The sequence below is a fragment of the Phascolarctos cinereus genome, unplaced genomic scaffold (genome assembly GCF_003287225.1).
Source record: "Phascolarctos cinereus isolate Bilbo 61053 unplaced genomic scaffold, phaCin_HiC Scaffold_7;HRSCAF=346, whole genome shotgun sequence".
Taxonomy (NCBI): Eukaryota; Metazoa; Chordata; class Mammalia; order Diprotodontia; family Phascolarctidae; genus Phascolarctos; species Phascolarctos cinereus.
The window spans coordinates 164,274,371-164,293,432 of record NW_027556180.1 but is presented as its reverse complement, the minus strand read 5'-3'; the positions used below and the strand labels follow the sequence as shown (position 1 = coordinate 164,293,432).

The following is a 19,062-nucleotide window of genomic DNA, read 5'->3' as shown; positions in this document are numbered from 1 at the left end:
GAAATCTCCAGTGGGTAGTTGGATAACAGAAGTTTGTTGGATGAGGATGAGCTTGTTTCATGTTCCTCAATTTTCTCTTCTACCTACTGTGTTAGACAGGGAAGTTGCCAATTCATGTCTTTATGAGAAAGTCATAAGGAAGCTCAAAGCAATCTTTTCAATTAAAGAATGTCTCATAAAAAAGCTCACAGAAGGGAAATATGTCTTATAATTTCACAGTCAAGATAATAATATTGTACTTGAGATTCTAATATGTGTTACTGAATGCAGGCTAATGCTGCAATAGGAACAAACAATTAGCACATTCATGTTTTATCCTTACATGTATGCCTTAGAGCTTTATATGAGTATTGTCCTTGAAGCTCATGCCATAAGGTTGCCTAATGACATGATCTTACTTTTATTTCCCTGACTAAACCTTCTTGGACAGTTCCAGTAGGATCCTGCCAACTTTTAGGTTCCAGGCATAGTGTTAATCTGAGCTTTGTGTGTACTTAAATTATAGAGGGCAGCTAAGTGGTGCAGCGGGTAGAATTCTGAGTCTAGAGTCAGGAAGACTCATCTTCAAAGTTCAAATCCAGCCTCAGACACTTACTAACTGTGTGGCCCTGGGCAAGTCACTTAACCCTGTTTGCCTCAGTTTCTCATCTGTAAAATGAGCTGGAGAAGGAAATGACAAACTATTCCAGTATCTTTGCCAAGAAAACTCCAAATGGAGTCACAAAGAGTCAGACACAACAGAAATGACTGAATAACAAAAACAAAAACTTTAAAGGCTAACTGATAGCTCATATCAGTTTAAGTATACATCTCTAATATTTCAATGTGAGATTTGTGAAAATCAAAGATCCTTGGAAACACAAATTCAATTTACTTTATTAATGGTTATTGAGGAAGAAACTAAGAAAAGACTGACAAATCATAATGTACCTAAGATGAGTGTATACATTTTAAATAAAGGGTGGCATAACAAATAAATTAGGGGGAAAAAGAAGAATTTTAGAGCTATGGATAGAGGAAAAGTTCATAATCAATCAAAGAGCAGAATCAACAAAGATGAGATGGATATTTTTGATTACATAAAATTAAGAAATTTTACACAAACAAAACCAACTCAGCTAAAATTAGAAAGGAAGTAGATAAGTGGGAAGAAAATTTATGAAGCAAGTTTTGCTGATAAAGGCATGATTTTATGAAATATGGGGAACTGATTGAAATGTATAACAATAAGAACCATTATCCAATTTATAAATGCTCAAAGAATATGGACACCCAGTTTTCCAAGGAAAAAATCCAAGATTTCAACAATCTTTTGGAAAAAGGAAACTTCAATTCAATAAGAATTAGAGATAGGAAGATTAAAATAACTCTGATGTTTTTCTTAACAACCAAAGATGACTTTTAAAATGGCAAATGTTGGAAGGCCTGTGGGAAAATAGGCACATTAATAGTGTACCTGTGACTTGTAACAGCCATTCTAGATAGCAATATGGAACTGTGACTCAAAAGTCACCAAACTATGCAATTTTTGATCCTAAAGTGTGTACTCCAACTTGATCAAAGAAAAGAGAAAATGACTCATATGTGCAAAAATAAACATTTATTTATTTGAATTGTGAGAAAGACATGCTAATTGTCATTTACCTTCTTTTCTTCTTTTAAGTATTGGTAGAATTAATGATATTACAGCTGAAGAAATTATCACAGTTCTGTCTGCACATTCAAGAGCCAGAGGAAAAAGTGCTGTGGGATGTATTCTACCTACTCTTCTTCCTAATGTCCCTATTCTGTCTCCTTGCTGATCACTGAATCTGACTGTTCTCCAATCTGTATTATGGGAGGGAGCTCAGAATTGCCATTTCATTCAACCCCTCCTGCCAACTCTCCTGAATTGTAGGCAAAGCTGTTGACACTATTTGGCTGAACAGAAAGTTACCAACTTCAATCATCATGGTAAGATGGAGGACCTGGCATTACCACCCGTCCTATCACTGGTAATGTATGTTGGGCTTCACCAGCTATCCCATAGCTACAGTTTCTAGAATCCTGAGCGTTGCTATCTGACTTGCTGATATGTCTTAAGGACTCTGGGCCTTGGTATCTGCTCCCCTGCAGCACCCTCCAACACTTCTGGGCTTTTCCATGATTCAGGGGTGTGTGTGTGTGTGTGTGTGTGTGTGTTGTGTGTGTTCTGTCTCTTGAAATTAGAATACAAGCTCTGTGAAAGCAGGCCCTCTGTCTCAATTATATGTTTAGCTAGTGTTTAACATAGTGCTTTGTACATAGCAAGTACTTAATACATATTTTTTCATCCATTATCTAACATGTATTCAACCACAACTAGTTGAAATCCAGTAGGGGGAAATTCCAAGGGATTGATGATGATGATGAAAATTCCACATTTCTACATAGCACTTTAAGGTTTCCTTATGTGCTTTCCTTGCAACTCCTCTGTGAGGTGGGTAATACAAGTATTATTAATCCCATTTCACAAATGAGGAAGTTGAGAGCCATAAAGGTGAAGTAACTTTTCTATAGTCACCATGTTAGCATCATGAGAGGCAAAGAGTAAATTGTTAAAGAGAATGGTTTAGTAGTTATATGTCTACAAGTCAATGTGACTCAGTAATACAGAATGTAAGAACTTTAAGAATGAGTATTATTAATAATGATAAACCAAACATTGGACAGAAATGCCATATTCAATATTTTCCTCAGATTCTTGTTTAGTGTATCCTAATACAGTTTTATCCTAATACTTTAAAATTTTCTTAGCTTTTAATTTTTCTATCCGTAAAGAGGGAACCCTAGTGCTTAGCTAATTTCCTATTCTGACAATATCTGCTTTCTAAACTTAACAATTGTTTAGAAGAAATAATTAAAAATAGTAGTAATGATGCTAGTTAGCATTTATACAAGTTTACATATTATATTATAAACAATATACATATGTACATACACATACATACACACATATATATGAAATAAACTTTAAGGGTTACAAAGCACTTTACAAATATCATCTCACTTATTCCTCACAATAACCCTGAGAGGTAGATTCTAGTATTATCCCCATTTTATGTAAGAGGAAAATAAGCTAGACAGAGATTAAATGACTTGCCCAGAGTCACATAGCTAGTAAATATTGGAGGCTGGATTTGAACTCAAGTTTTCCTGACTCCAGGTCTAATGCTTTATCTACTTCATCATCTAGCATAATCATTCTACTACATTTTCTTAAATAGGAGCAAAAGGGAAATAGTTCCTGACTGCTTACCTTCAGGTTCCCTAATTTTCCTTCCTGCTGCAGACTTCCGAAGCACACTCCGTCCTGAGTTAAACAGGCTTGTTAGCTCATCAAGAGGACTGGTTAACGGTCTTGAGTTTGGAGGGCTGTATGGTAGTGGAGAAGATGAACTGGAGTTGGGCTTCCTGTGTTCCACTTTTGCCACCTTCCCAGGAGAATAGGACAGCTGGGAGACTGAGCTGGAAGAACCTGCACCATGAGTTGAATTTTGTTTCTGAGGTACTTTGGACAACTCTGAATTTGTCACTGCTTTCCCAGCATTAGCCAGAAATAGAGCGTGAGTTTCTGGGGGGAAAGTAAAATGTGGAAGACCGAAAAGCAGAAGGTGGAGGCACTGGAGGAGGTGGGAGGGGAGGAGGAGGTGGAGTTGAAGGAGGAGAAACTTTGCTTGAAACACTAAATATGATTAGACCAGGGGATGATGGTCTGTCATTGTCCCCTTTCTGATTTTTGGAGTACTGTGGAGACAATGGACTTGATCCTTCTGACTGCACAGGGTATTTCAGATTGGTTTCTAGGACAGGAAGCTTTTTGACCTCCAAGGGTGTTAAAGGTGACTCATCAGATGCCGGAGAGCATGTCACTGGGGTTGGAGGAAACACCAGAAGTGGAGGTCTATGAGGAAGCAGATTTGGAAAAGGTGGTGGAATGTCACATGTATCTCTAAAGGTCCCTGTTGTTTGACTGTTTATGTCACTATCCTCAACAGCCAGAGATTTTCGACAGTCAAAAAACAGTGGTGGGGATCCAGTTACTAGTGGAACCATTCCCAAGCCACTGTTGTTACTTTCTTCTGGCAAAAAATATTTCATTTCTTCATAAACAGACTCTCCTTGATCTGGGCTGTCTGTCTCAATGGAACTGTTCTTTATTATGTTCCCTACCATTTCGATGTATACTGGCTCGGTCTCCTCCTCTTCCTCTTGGGACATATACAAATTAAGGATTCCCTGGTGTGGTCCATCTGCAGAAGAAGCTCTTTGCATTGTCATCATGTCTTGTTGACCTACTTTAGTTACAGCACTTAAGTATTTTGCTTCTCCAGGCTTTTGTGCCGGTATCTCCTCATATGAGCCACTAAGCTTTGTGTTGGGGCTCCTTTTGGGCTTTTGGGGAGGAATCTTTTTCATTGTGCTGTAATCATCACTGTGTGGCCTAGGCCGAGTTAACACTGGAACAGAAAAAGAGAGTGGTAGAGTTAAGATTTCTCAAATAATTGATAGCTTGCACCATGTAGCCTAGCTTGGACTTAACTCTTCACAGATCTTACTGTTCCAGATCCTAATATGTTCTAAACCATATTTCTCTTCAACATTTCAATTCAGTCCCTTTGGTTCATAAACAAAATTCACTTTATTCTGTGCAAAAGAAGAATATCAAAACTTTCAATATCAAGATCAAGATCAATTAGTTTTTAGTATCAATAAGACTAACAACTTATCCATGAGAAAAAGGAGAAAGCTGAATAATACAATATTTATATTTGAGTAGGTCCTACTATGTCTTTGCCTTTCTTGAAGAGAGTTTAGCACATTAAGTTGAGATAAAATGGACATAATGACACACGAAATAATCTGGGCTATGTTTAACTGCTATTGTCCAAAGAATTTGTCTAAAGTATCTCAGAAACCTGGTGAAGGTTCGTTCAGCTCATTCTCTAAGTTGCCATATTCTCTTGTGAAGATGGCTAAAGCTGAGAATAGGAAGTCTAGTTCCAAAGAAACTTTATGGTTCCATGTAAACTAAATGCTTTTTCAAAAAAAAATTATATATAAACTCCTTTGTTTGGCACTTAGGGCCCTTCACATTCTGATTCAATTCTGTCTTTCTTGATTAAACATTTCTACCTGCCTGTCTCTGTCACTGTCTTTTTCTGTCTGTCTTTCATAGCTTGCAATCTAGTCAATCTACTCAGCTTTCAATAGACGACATTTCATTTCTCATTTTCATGCCCTTGCACTGGTTTTTCACCCATTCTTAGAATATAATACTTCATTTCTTCTTCTTGGAACCCCTGGATCCCTTCAAAGCTCAGCTTAAGAATAAAATTCTTCAGATCCTTTACCAAATTCTCCTGTTGTTAATGGGTGAATAGCTGTGTAATTATTTTGTATATACCCAATTTAGCCACACAATACAGTGTAAGCTCATTGAGGGCAGAGTGTATCTCAATTTTCAAAGTTGTACACTCAAAATTAAACAGAATAAATGTTTAAAAAATACTTATTGATTAAGTGATTGATTGTATCGTATATTCCACATTTTTACAGGCAAGGAAACTTAGATTCTAGAGGTGGACTGACTAATTAAAATCATATAGGAAATTACTGACAGAGCCAGGACTAGTGCCATTAAATAATTTAACTAGATTGTTTTGCTAGATGAATAAAAATGACTATAGTAGAAGGAAGGAGAAATTTGTTTAAAACTTACTTTGGTTGCTATTTAAATAGTAAAAGCAAGGAACAAATAATGTGTTAATGGGAACGAAAATAAAATCTGAAATAGAAATAATGAGAAATATTTCCTACAGAGACAGAGACAAAGACAGAGAACAGAGAGAGAGAGAGGAGAGAGGGAGAGAGAGAGAGACAGACAGACAGAGAGACATAGAGACAGAGACAGAGAGGAATATGTATGGTAAAGCAGCATCAAATACTATTAGAATCAATTCAAGGCAAAATTAAGTTAAAAAAAGAGTTAAGGGAGCAAATGGAGATACTTGGTCATGTGTAGGTAGAACAAATACAATAGGCTTTTTTAAAAAGAAGAATGATTTATTTCTCTCGTACAATAATGAGCAGTGTCTTATGGAATAGTCATTTTGTTAAATAAACACATCCTTTATAAATAGTGAGAATTATTTTATATAATAACATCATGTTATTTCACAAAATATATTGAATTTTGAAAATCTTGACATTTCATCATTCTGGATTGTTTAGCCGCTGTAATGGAGTTTATTGCTCATTTCGAATAGGGCCCTTCAACAGTTAGGGTCCTTCAACAGGATCCTAATAAAGAGAATTCTAAATCTCAAATTAGTAATGGAAAAGAAAAATTAGCTTTAAATCAATGGAACTCTTGAGAGAGAACCAGTGAAAGGGGGCACATCCATAGTAAGAAATATGCCCATTATTTACTATATTGTTTCATTACCTGTTTTTTTTTCAAAGCAGCCAAGTCTCTGGCTGTCCAGTGGAATGAATACATCATAATTAAATTGTTCTCAGTAAGTCAGAGACCTTTAGTTCATAAGTAACTTCTCTTTGGAAAGTTTCAGCTCTATTATCACCTTGTGACCCAAATGAGCAACGTTTAGATAGATACACTATAGATTCTATGAAAAGTTTAGCTTGTTGTACATTGAGATTAAATGCTTATAATGACACACAAATACAAATCCTGGCTACATTCAATTCAGCTTAATGATGTATATATGTATTTAGAAATTTTGAACTTTATTGATTGATCCAGCCTGAGATGCATTCCAAACCAACCAAATTCTTCTTTGAAAAAAAGTTTGAATAGTAAGTTTTAAGAAAACAGCAACCATGGATATAAAAACTCAACAATTTCACACCTCACCAAAGAAATCAGAATGATGTGATTATCATAGCCATATTTGGGTCAAATTGTGACCAATTTAAACAGAATTCTGTTATGATCACAATTTTGAGAATTGCTAGACCTCTTAAATTGTGTGTTCTGTCATGCCTCCCACATATTTGACTCCTGGCTAATTCATCATGAGATGACACAAATATTGATATTTTTATAAAGTGCCACCAGGAGCTAAAGAAGAATTCTTCTTACACAAGAGTCCATTTTGTTTTGTCTTGTTATGTCCTTTCCATTTTTGGGAAGAACCTTTGAGGTTATTTTAAAATTGTACCATTTGCATAAATATACGTATCACATGGTTTTAATCTCATTGAAGCCCAGACACCTAGAAAGTAATCCAGGAGAATAAAATAGTTCCTTTTCATCAACCAAAAAGTTGAGTAGAGAGTGATCCTACATGTTTCAAAATGGCAAGCAGGATTTAGGGTTAGTTTTGACTGTATTTTACTGCAGGTACAAAGACTCAGTCTCAATTTCATGACAAATGGAGGGTCTCTGAAAAATTCAAGAATTTGCTGGAACCTCATTATGATACTGTTTGGGGAGATTATGTTCCAGTACAATATTACAGGTGGTGAAAGAACATTTAACTGCTTGTCTGGTACATTCAATAATACATTTTCCAAGACTCAGGACTCACAGTTCAGATAGATGATGCCTTTTACCAAATTTCAAAGGAAAATATAATGAATCTCCAGTTGAAAATTAGGTGAGCAAAAGAAATGAAATTTATTGCTAAAAAATTTGTCAATCTCTGTAGAAGATTCTGGAATGCATATATGTATGTATAGTGTATGTATATATATATATATACACACACATACAATTTACATTATGTACATATAAAATAGGAAAGAACTATTTAATGTATAATTTATTTTCAATTTATTGTATATAGCAATATATTTTATATAATTTACTTATTTAACATAACATATATAAATATATTATATAACTATGCAGAATAGAACTATAAATGTATATGTATACATGTGTATGTATGTGTATGTGTATGTGTATACACACACACATAGAGAGAGAGAATATGGAGCTACAAACTATGTATGTCCATACACACACATATACACATACATATATGTGCATGTACACACATATATATACATACATACATCTAGTGAATGATGTTCTCTTAATATGCCATAAAAACAGTCATATGAAAATCTAAGATTTTCAAATAGTAATAAATTACAACATTTATTAAAACCCTTCTCTGATATCTCATAATGATGTGGGGATTATTCTGAAAAGTCTATCTTGTTTTAGAAATTTTACTGCTGCCTTTTGTTTTTACATCCACCTTGCATCTCTCTATTGATATTTGGGTGACCTATAATTTAAATTCTTTGAAAAGGGTAATAGTCCATTTTGCATCACTAGACAAAAATTGGTGTTAAAAAAAATTGGACCTTTATTTCAGAAAGAGATCATTAAAAGCAACTTGCTATTTCCCAAATGCAGTCTAGTTAGCTCTGTTATTCATTTTTTGGGCCCAGTTGGTTGTCCTTCTCAGCATCAGTCCAAAAGGAACTAATTGACTAGCTCTATGGAAGGATCATGCAACGTCAGATTATTGTCTCAGCAATAAGCCTTCTTTATACTTTCACATTATTTTCTCATGTAAATAGTTAGCTAAACTCATTCAGAACGCTCTGCAATGGTTCATTGCCTAATATGATCAGCACTGTATCATCTTCTGATAGGAGCATCTAGAGAAGCTCATAATCCTTAGGGAATTCCTCTCCTCTTTGGATTTGGCACTGAGAATTCTCTATTACAAAGATGAATATCTGTTTTTATCCCTAACTAGTTACTGATAAGCACAATTTTACATAAGATATTATTATTCTAATATATTTGTATAATTCAAACTATTTGAGGCTGAAAGCATCAAGAAAGTGTCTTTTTATATTTAGGCTCCATTGTCTATAATGGACATCTAAGATAGGGTTTGGACACAGCACCCCTTGACTCCTAGGCCAGCTTTCCATCAACCACACTGAATTGCTTCTTTGCTAAGAATCTCTCCAGCTCACTTTTACATCTCCATTTTGAAAGGGACCTCATTTTGCCTAAGCTGCCTTCTTTTTTCCCTAGACATTGTATGGAACAAAACTAAACAAAAACATAAATATATGTTATGCCATGATCAATCCACAAGTAAGCACTTGAAGGATCGCTCACAGTGCCCTACACAGCTTCTGGCTTTGTGTTGTGTAAGGTGGACAAGAGCTGGCTGTAAAGAAATGGGGTGTGTAATCACTGTGGTGGAACTCACATATCATTTCAAATTGTAACTGAATTGAGATGTCTAGAAATTACTTTTGCATATTTGATTTTTGTGGCTTTGGACACACACACACATAAATACTTGCATATATATATATATATATATATATATAGTGTGTTTGTATATATATGTGTGTTATATGTGTATATATGTGTGTATGTATGTATATATATGTATATGTACATACTTCTTTCTTCTCATTCAGATTCAAAATTTGAAAACTCCCTTAATGAAAATATGATTTTAGGGTTTTGGATGCTATTTCGTTGATGCTTTGATTCATTAGTCTTATATTTTACTCATCTAGTGCAAGAGAATATTCTACTGCTGGCAGATTGGATAGAGTGCCAGGCCTACGTCAGGAATATTTGAGTTCAAATTTGACCTCCGACACTTACTAGCTGCGAGATCCTGGACAAGTCACTCAATCTCTGTTTGCCTCAGTTTTCTCATCTGTAAAATGGAGATAATAATAGTACCTATCTTCCAGGATTGTTGTGAGGATCAAATGAGATAATAATTGTGCAGCACTTAGCACAATACTTGGTACATAGTAAGCACTATATAAGGTTAGGTATTGTTACACCAAGATGTGTAGAAGCCATTTTAATTCTCTGATTATAAATCCATTCTCCCTCAGCATACGTATGCTTGACTAAAAAAGTTATTTTGTACTATCTCAATTAGTTTCTCCCTTTAAAATATCATTAGATTTAAAAAAAATGACTTCTGAAATATGTTTTTCTATCTCCTGATAACATTTTCTCTACATGTCAATAGATTCCTTTCGTCAAAGGAAATTTAAAAAGTTATTTTCTAGAACCTCATCCTCTAGATTCCTTCATCCTTTGTAATTTGCCCTGAATTATGCTTAATGATTTGATTTCTTTTTCTCATTTCGTCAAACAACATCATGTTCTGATTCTCAAATTAGGCCTTTCCATCCACTTATGTGATGACTTGATGTGATTTAGAATACTCATGTCTTTTCCCATTCTCCCCACTCTGTAATATTTATTCTATACCTTTTCATATTGATTCTTCCATCTTGAATACAGCTACTACTAGTGGAACTTCACTCTCATATTCTTTTTTATGGTATATTTTGTTCTGAATCTTGTTCTTTTGAAATTATGCCATATTCTCCATATCCAAGTGAATATGATTGTAGGAACTATTTATTCCCCACCAGCTCTGTCTAACCCACAACTTGTTTCTTATTTTGGTCATTCCTTTGTTGAGCTTTGCCCCACAAACCTAGCCCTGCAGACTACTAAGTTAAGATACGTAGAGAGAAATAATGGAATGAATGATATTTATCCCGCCTACTCATCCTGTGTGCTTATGAATTATTTAGTTGTAAATATTATTGAGTAAGCACTGCGCTTCCTCTGTTTAAGATGATATTGTGAATCCCATCCTTTCCAATTGCTTTCCACTGATCAAATTTAAATTCCCCTTCGAAACTCTTTTCTATCTTCACTCCAAGTTGTTTCTTGTATTTGTCTATTTTTGTATTTACCCTCATCTTTATTTCCTACATCCTAGTAGAACATATGATTTTCTGCAGTCTCACCAATTATTAATCACAAGATCATGGGTATAGAGTTGAAAGGGATCCGAGACATTATTTAGTGAGATCCTCTCATTTTACAGAATAACAATTTGAAGCTCAGAGATGTTAACTGACTTGCCCTGGATCACAAAGCTAGTAAAGGCTTGAGGTGGTATTTAAGCCCAGTTCATGGTGATTTCAAGTCTAATCCTCTGTTCATTATACCAAATATTTGCTCTTCTAACAACATCTTGAAGTTTCCTTGTACATTTTTCTATCTATTTAAGGCAATGGGCTACTTCCCTGTGTTTAAAACATATATTTTTTAAAGAATGATTTCACCTGAAAGCCTGCAGAAACACTTTAATGAAAGTTATTGTACTAAGATTAATACTGAATTTTACTCTAGACTTGTGTAACTTGTCAAATATCTTTGTCCAGAAGAATATTCTTATGCTTTCTCTCTATTTTTATCTTGTTGGCTAAATTTCTTTGATTATTATTTTTTAAAAGCAATTAAATTCAATTCTCTGTTCTCTGATGTGTCATATTTATTTTCAATAATGTTAAAGATGAATAATTACTAATAAGTGATCACAATATAAATCAAGGGATGGCAAACTATGGCCCATGGGCTGACTTCTAATATAAATGAGTGGAAGGTAACTTGTATTGAGTATGCAATTTAACTTTAAGCAGTTAGACAAAGACGTTACTAGAATCTCAATACAGAAATTTAAGCTACTTTACTTTTACAGAAACCACTGAACAGAATTGCTATGCATTGAATGGTGAATCATTTCACTCACTGGCATGCTAAAATAGGTGTTGTTTGCCTAAATTTTGATGCAAAGAAAAACTGATGAAATGGTTGATTTGGGGAGTTTTATTTTGTTTTGGACTGGATCTGTTATAAGGAACGCCTAGTGAGAAAATGCACTACCTGTACATATCAACACTTAGAGACTTTGAGTATTGCTTCAGGCACTGATAGCTTGTGTGACTTGCCAAGGTCACACAGCTAGTATGTGTCACAGGCAGGATGATCCTAAGTCTTGCTTCTGGCCATGTGTCTTTCAATTGAAAACTTGGGAAAAAAAATCTAATTATTAATAGGGTGCAAAATTTGTATTGTGAAAATGTGAAGTTTATTTTATGTGCAGCTGTGTGTGTGTTGGGGGTTGTGGAGAGGGCAGGGGTAGGGAGAATATCATGAATTGCCTTTTCCAACAGTCTTGGAAATTTTAATCAAATGTCTTGTTTTCTTTAGTGATTAAAGAGCCACTAGTAAACCAACAATTATATTTATTTCTATTAAAAATGTACTAGAGCAACAAGGCTACTATGTGGCATTTGAGAACTGTAAGTCAAAAGATCGATAAACAGAAGTAATGTTGTTGTCTCCCAATCTACCTCCCCCCCCCCATCCTTTCCCTTTCAGCCTAACCTTCATTAGCTGTTTCCTTAGCAGCTGCTGACAAGCAGGCACTAACAGCTTCATAGGAAGCACTCAGTCTTGTGTTGGGGTCTCTCTTTGGTTTGGGAGGGGGCTGTTTCCGTGGTGATGGCAGGCCACTGCTGTCATCCATGCTGAACACAGAGTGCAGGGAGGGAGATCTGATGGATGATCCAGCCAGAGACTGTACCAAGCCATCCCCTGCCATGGGGACTGGAACTGAGCTAGAATGAAAATGCTTGGGTGCCCGACTGACTGCAAAGGTGTCTTCAGAGACCTTTCCACCCTTGTCTGCAGCTCTTAAAGGAAAGAAGAAAAACACACACACATAACAGAAGGGACGCCCAGATGCATTATTCAAATGATAACAATGAACCTGTTCATGCAAACATAATAACAGCCTTTTGGAAAACAATCTCTCAACACCCCTGCTGTGACTAGAGGATGTGTATGCAGTAATCTTCTGACAAACAAACCCAGATGAAGCTGCTAGCATTTTTCCATTTCCTGCTTTATGATAAATAAGATTATTGGACTCCCCCCCCCCCCCACACACAGACATAAATGCAGCTTTCCTTAAGTAGTTTCATATTGTTGATCAGGCATTTACTGAATGGATTGTTCACACTCTGATTATTAAACACAATCAAAACCTAGGAATTCAATCTGAATGATAATTTCTGGGAAATTCATCTTAATAGAAAGTTACTGATGCAGCAAATGTTAGGAGTTCATCATGGCTCCTTCTCAAAGGAGTACACCACTATAAAAAGCACAGCTTGGAACTATGGGGGTAACCCACTCTACTTTCCTATTTCTGTCTCTCCCTCCATGCATCATCAGCCATCATTTAATTATGTGGAGTTATTTTCTCCATCATAATGATTTTCTTTCGCTTTTAGTCTCTATGTCTTTTCTGTTGCCAAGCGTATTGCTCTTATCCAATAAACAAATTGACAAATCACTTGGTACTTAATTTTACATCTGGGCAAAGTGAGAAATTGAGGTGACTGTTCAGTTCTAGCAGGGAAAATAATGAATATCCTTCTGGAAGGCATATGCAATTAATAGTTCTTTAGTTTAGAAAGACACAGTAATAATAATAATAATAACAAGACCAACAACAACAAAGTTTTTCCTTTTGGTTTTATCATGTAATCACGTGATAAAAAGATGTCAATACATTTGTTTTCCAAGTTGTTGTTTAAACATTTGTTTTTATAACTATACCTCTTTACGGCAGAACATCAGAAGAGTTATAATTCATCTAAAAGACATAGCCAGATGCCCATGTAGTAAATGAAATAGATAAAAACTCAGTATTCAGTACGCAATATGTTTTCACTGTAATTCTTAAGTACCGATTTTTTCCTTATGAAGGGATTTGTTAGTATTTAATCACTGGGACATCTGAAGCTAATTAAACAGAGATGACACTGACATTTTTACTTTAATAAAAATAATCTTACATAGGCAGCACAAGCAAAGGAGCACCATTTCCAGTGAGATAACATGTGGCATTATTGAGTTAACTATGGAAAAATAAATAACTCCCTAACAAGTGAATTATGGTCAAAAAGAACAGATCACTGCCATTACACAGACTGATGTTACTATGTACAGGTGTCTTTATCATTCACATAAGAGGAAGGACACTCCACTGTAAATTGAAACAGGTGGTTGCAAAATTTCTATTTCTAGCTAAGCATTCAAAGTATGCTTTCAAATCAAAAGAAAAAAAAGATGACTTCACTGGTGAAGAAAATGTGTCAATTTAGATAGTGATTAGAACAGACACAATTCTCTATATTGATTTCATGGCATCTCCTCTCCCCTAAAATGGCTCCTTATTAATTATCTTGGCAAATTTCCAGAAGGTTCTGTAAGTCAGCATTTATGTTCAGTATGCTTGAATGAAAAAATTTAAAAGCCCAATTAAATCTGTTTGCTAAAAATAGAGCTATTATATACTTTAAAATAAAAATCTGAGATTGCCTGAGGTATTTAAAAAATGAATCAAGTATATCATACAAAATTAATGACCTTCAAAACAGAGATTATAAATGGTCTTATGATATGTGCATCTGTGTTATGAACTTGTTAACAAGGATATTTAATACATTAACAAAAATATATACAATATTCATCAGAAGCCATCATTAGATCATCATCATCATCTTCATCATCACCATACCTATGATTTCTTTACAATAAGAAACTCCCAATGAGAAAAATTCCCTTACCAGTTCAGAACCTCACCTGCTCTGCAAATTACAGTCTGAGAGAGTTGCTGAAGGTAAAATGCTGTTAAATCACTTGCTTAGGTTCACACAACATGTGTCAGAGGCTTGGTTCAGAGGAAAGCTCTCTACTGCTATATCATGTTGCCTCCCTAATCATAATCATGATAGCAATAATGACAAAAGCAAATATAATACCTCATATTTATAATACCCTCCAAGACTTAGAAAGCACTTCATATATATTGTCCTCATTCTACAGATCAGGAAACTAAGATTAAGAGAGTTTAAGTGACTTGCCCAGGGTCATGCAGCTAATAAGTAGTTGAGGCCAGATTTGAACCTAGGTATTCCTGAACTCAAGCTAAACATTCTATCAACTACACTGTGCTGCCTTTAGCAAAATCTTTGCAGATGACATGCCATACATACTACCATAATATTTGTAAAGCAATTAGCACTGGCTATGGCACATAGTAGATACTTGTTCCTTGCCTCTTCTCTTCTGATCCTTGTTGATGACCCTGAGCTGAGAGCTGTTATGAACTCTTACGATGATAGCTAGATCAATTACAAAGGCTGCCAAAAATGTTTTCCACTTACCTTTTGGTGCCTTCTTCTTGTTTGTTCCTGATTTCGAACTTTTCTCTATGGTAAGCTATGTTCATTTCATTGCGGAGCCGGTCATTTTCTCGAGCTATGTCTGAAGCATTCTGAATGACCAGTGCATCATATGTTTTCAGGCCCATGTCTTCTGTGTTCTGGAGGAAACTCTTTACTGAAGTGACCTCTTGTTGACTGATGCTCATCTTTTGCAGCAAGTGCTGGCGTGCAAGAAAGCCTCTTATAACTGTCAGAATAGGACAAAATTAAGGTCCGATGAGAGAAACATGAATCCAAAATACAGAAGCAAAGTCACAATGACATTAAGCTGCATGACTGATAATGGGGTTACAGACTGATAAATATAAGCTCAGTGTAAAAGAAATAATGAAATGTATCCTAGCCACATTAAAATGAGATTTAAAAATTCACTAATAGCTATCATAAATTCAAAGATTATGTTAAGAATATCATTTACTTGGATAGGTTACCAGGAATAATCTTTATAATGAGGTCTTTTATGTGTGGGTACATACTCTACCAAGGCAGGGCGAAGCTCCTTTATGCTAAGACAAGTGTTATCTACGGCTGGGACTGAAAAAAATATTATCACCTCAGGGCCAACTTTCTGGTGCTGGGTCTGTCTGAGTTTAGCTAAGGCTGCTCTTTTGATAACAGCACCTACTCAGAATTGTAATTTAAATATTTCTAGCTTGGTAGGACCCATCAAGCTTAAGATAGCTTTTAATAAGTCAATGTCTACTCCATACCACAAAGAGGTTTTGTTCTGGGGTTTAAGTGGAGGATAACATAAGTGTGTATACCCATACACACACATATACCTATATATATGCATGTGTGTATACATATGTATGTATACATACACACATACATAGTTGTGTGTAAATGCATTTTAAGCTGTTAACCTCCATATAAGTACTAGTTTATGCCTCATTTAAGGCATAGATAGATAGATAGATAGATAGATAGATAGATACGTAGACAAGTAAACACATTTAAAGTTTCATAGTTGTTGGAAAAAAATAGAAAAGCCAGACTACAGACACAAAGAATATACAATCTAAAAGACAAAGATTAACAGTCTTTTCACAGGTATAAAACTTTATCAGTTTGAAAGCAAAATATCTCATCCCCTTCATCCCATCCTGATAGGCCAATCATGATTACATTCACCCTTATTTCTGGAAATACACTCTTAAATATTTGAGAACCACTGTTTTTCTCTTTTGCTAATAACAATAAGTGCTAATGCTAAATGCTAATAATAAGTCTTCTACAAAATTGACAAAAGAAAGGCTACTCTTCAAAAATTTTTAATGCCGTATAGATATTATATTATAACTGTATTATCAACTCCTAAAAAGCCTAACTTCAAGTGTTTGGCCTTCCTAGAAGTGATGATGCTGAGTTCAGAAGATGTCTCTGAATTTTATCAGAAAAGGAAGGAAGAAGGGAAAGAAGAAAAAGGAAGGAATGAAGGAAAAAAGAAAGAAAGAAGGGAGGGAGAAAGAGAAAGGAAGAAACCAAACAAAAGAATGGATGAATAAATGAATAATAGAAAAGCAAGAGATCTGTTTTGCAAAATAAAACAATTTTTTTTTCTTGGGTGGTAGGGTAGGGAGGGGAGTTGAGATAAGAGAAATCTAAAGTATTAAATGCCTTAAAATTGTCAATTTCTCTGAAATTACAATGAACTAATGGGTTATCTGTATGATATTGGTCGAATACAAAGGGGGAAGTGAACAAATTTTCTACAAGTATGGCTTCAGAAGAAAAATATGCAGACTTAAAATGCTCAACATTTTTTTCAGATGGCAAAACTGAATGTTTATAGTTACTTTGGAATGCAGTGGTACTGTATTAAGTTAAATTGCACAACAGTCATGCTGAACTAATCTGAAAAAAAAGTAAACAGCAAAAGGTACAATCAAGCTTCCATGAATATAAACTATTATAGGATAAAATTCAGTTAGGCTTAAGAGCACCAGATGAAGAGAAAAGGAGAACAAGACAAACTGATCTTTACTCATCCTTGTTACTTTTTAAAAAAGGAAGAGTGTGTCTTTTGGAAGGGTGAAGTTTAGCTTAACTCTATAATGTCTGCTTACTTGACCTAAAGCATTAATGTGAACAAACCAGACCTCTCCCTACCACCACACCTCATTGTTCCTACCCCTCCCCATATGACAACAAAATTTACCCAATCACATCTATTTCAAAAAATTTAAGGGACTCCATTTTCCCATCGTTATTCCTAACTGTCTTTTTTGATCATTTAAACTATACTATATGATACAAATTGGCTTCTTTAGCTTAAGATTAATTACTTCAAGAAAATGATTTGGCACAAAAGGAAATTAATTTCCCATTTTTCTTCTGACATTTTTATGAGATTTTTTAAGGTGACAGAAAGACTAGTAGATTTTAGAGTCATAAAACTTTCTTTTCTTTTGTCTAGAAGGTAATAAATACATATACTCAGAAAGATAATCTCCTGGTAGTATAATTTGAAATTCAAATGATTACATTTATAGCAAAAATGTCCAGTCTCCTTTTCAAACCTTCCTAAAGGTATGTGTGTGGATGAGGGTGGAGTAGGGTGAAAGCAATAAAGCTCAACCAATAATTGGAAACAAGTTAAATCCAAACTATAAAAAATGGATTCATTTTATAGACATAAACTCTGAAATAATATTTTTATAGACTAAATTTATATTTTTGTATGGATGAAAAATAATGAGGTTGCAGAGCCTGTGTCGAGGTTATAGAAAGCCCTGGGCATGTCATATAATGCATCAAGACAATGGTTTATAAAAGAAGAGAAGAACAAATTTTTGAGATTACCCAGAGCGATTTTTAAGGAATTTTTTAATTAAGGGAAAACTGCATTTTCAATAAAGCTAGAGTGTTGTGTCAGTGTCCAGGTTATGTATAATTTTGTCTGAGGTCTACAGAATTGTTTATTGTAAGGACCCATCTCCATCCTATAGAGATAGAATAAATGCTCAGAGTCATGAGAATGAAGAATATTCACAAGTGAGAGCGTCAAAAAGGAAGATAAAAGAGCTAAGGACAGAACCTTGGGGAACCTCACATTAAACAGTTGGGAATGGAAAAGGGACAATGAAAGTCTAAGAGAAGGGCCCTGATTATGGTAGCTCTGAATCTAAGGGAGCAGATGGGCTTCATTAAGAGGGTTTACAGTGTCAAAAGCTGGTGAAAGGTCAAGGAGTATTAAACTTAGGGGGAGACGTGCCATTTAATTCAGCAATTAGAAGCTCATTTGTAACATTTAAAAGAGAACTTTCAATAAACTATTAGGAGACAAAGCCATATTGTACAGATTGATAAGAGTGGAGAGTGAAAATTATTTCAAGAAGTATGACAGTATAAGAGGAGAAATAGTATCCAGATGAGTGTTAAGGAAGGTGTTTATTATTTTTAAAAATGTTTAGGGAGACCTTATATTTGGAGGCCAGTGGAAAGGAGCCAACAGAGAGAAAGCATTTGAAGATATTTGAGAGAGGGGTAATAATTTCTAGAGCAAGGTTCAGAAAGAAGTGAGAGGGAAATAAGACCAAATATATAGGACGATAAGAATGATGAGATAAGAAAGAGAATGATGGTGCTAAAAAGTTTTGATCAACATCTCACGTTGTATACCAATATAAGGTCAAAATAGGTACATGGTTTAGACATAAAAGGTGATATAAGCAAATAAGGGGATCATGGAATATTTTACTGGTCAGATATATGGATAAGGGGAAGAATTTATGACCAAATAAGAGAGAGAGAGAGAGAGAGAGAGAGAGAGAGAGAGAGAGAGAGAGTATTACAAGAAATAAAATGAATGATTTTGATTACATCAAATTTAAAAAAAAGTTTTTTGCACAAACAAAACCAATGCAGCCAAGATTAGAAAGAAAGCAAGAAATTGGGGAGAATTTT

At 34.9% G+C, this 19,062-nt stretch overlaps 1 protein-coding gene across 1 annotated transcript in view; it reads right to left on the bottom strand.

Annotated features, from left to right (window-relative positions):
• The window catches only part of MYO16 (myosin XVI), a 693,538-nt gene that overhangs the window by 77,962 nt on the left and 596,514 nt on the right, over window positions 1–19,062 (bottom strand). The window contains 4 exon segments of the mRNA XM_020970073.2: window positions 3,278–3,618; window positions 3,620–4,478; window positions 12,242–12,549; window positions 15,094–15,340. Of these exon segments, the coding sequence (XP_020825732.1) occupies window positions 3,278–3,618; window positions 3,620–4,478; window positions 12,242–12,549; window positions 15,094–15,340 (1,755 nt within the window).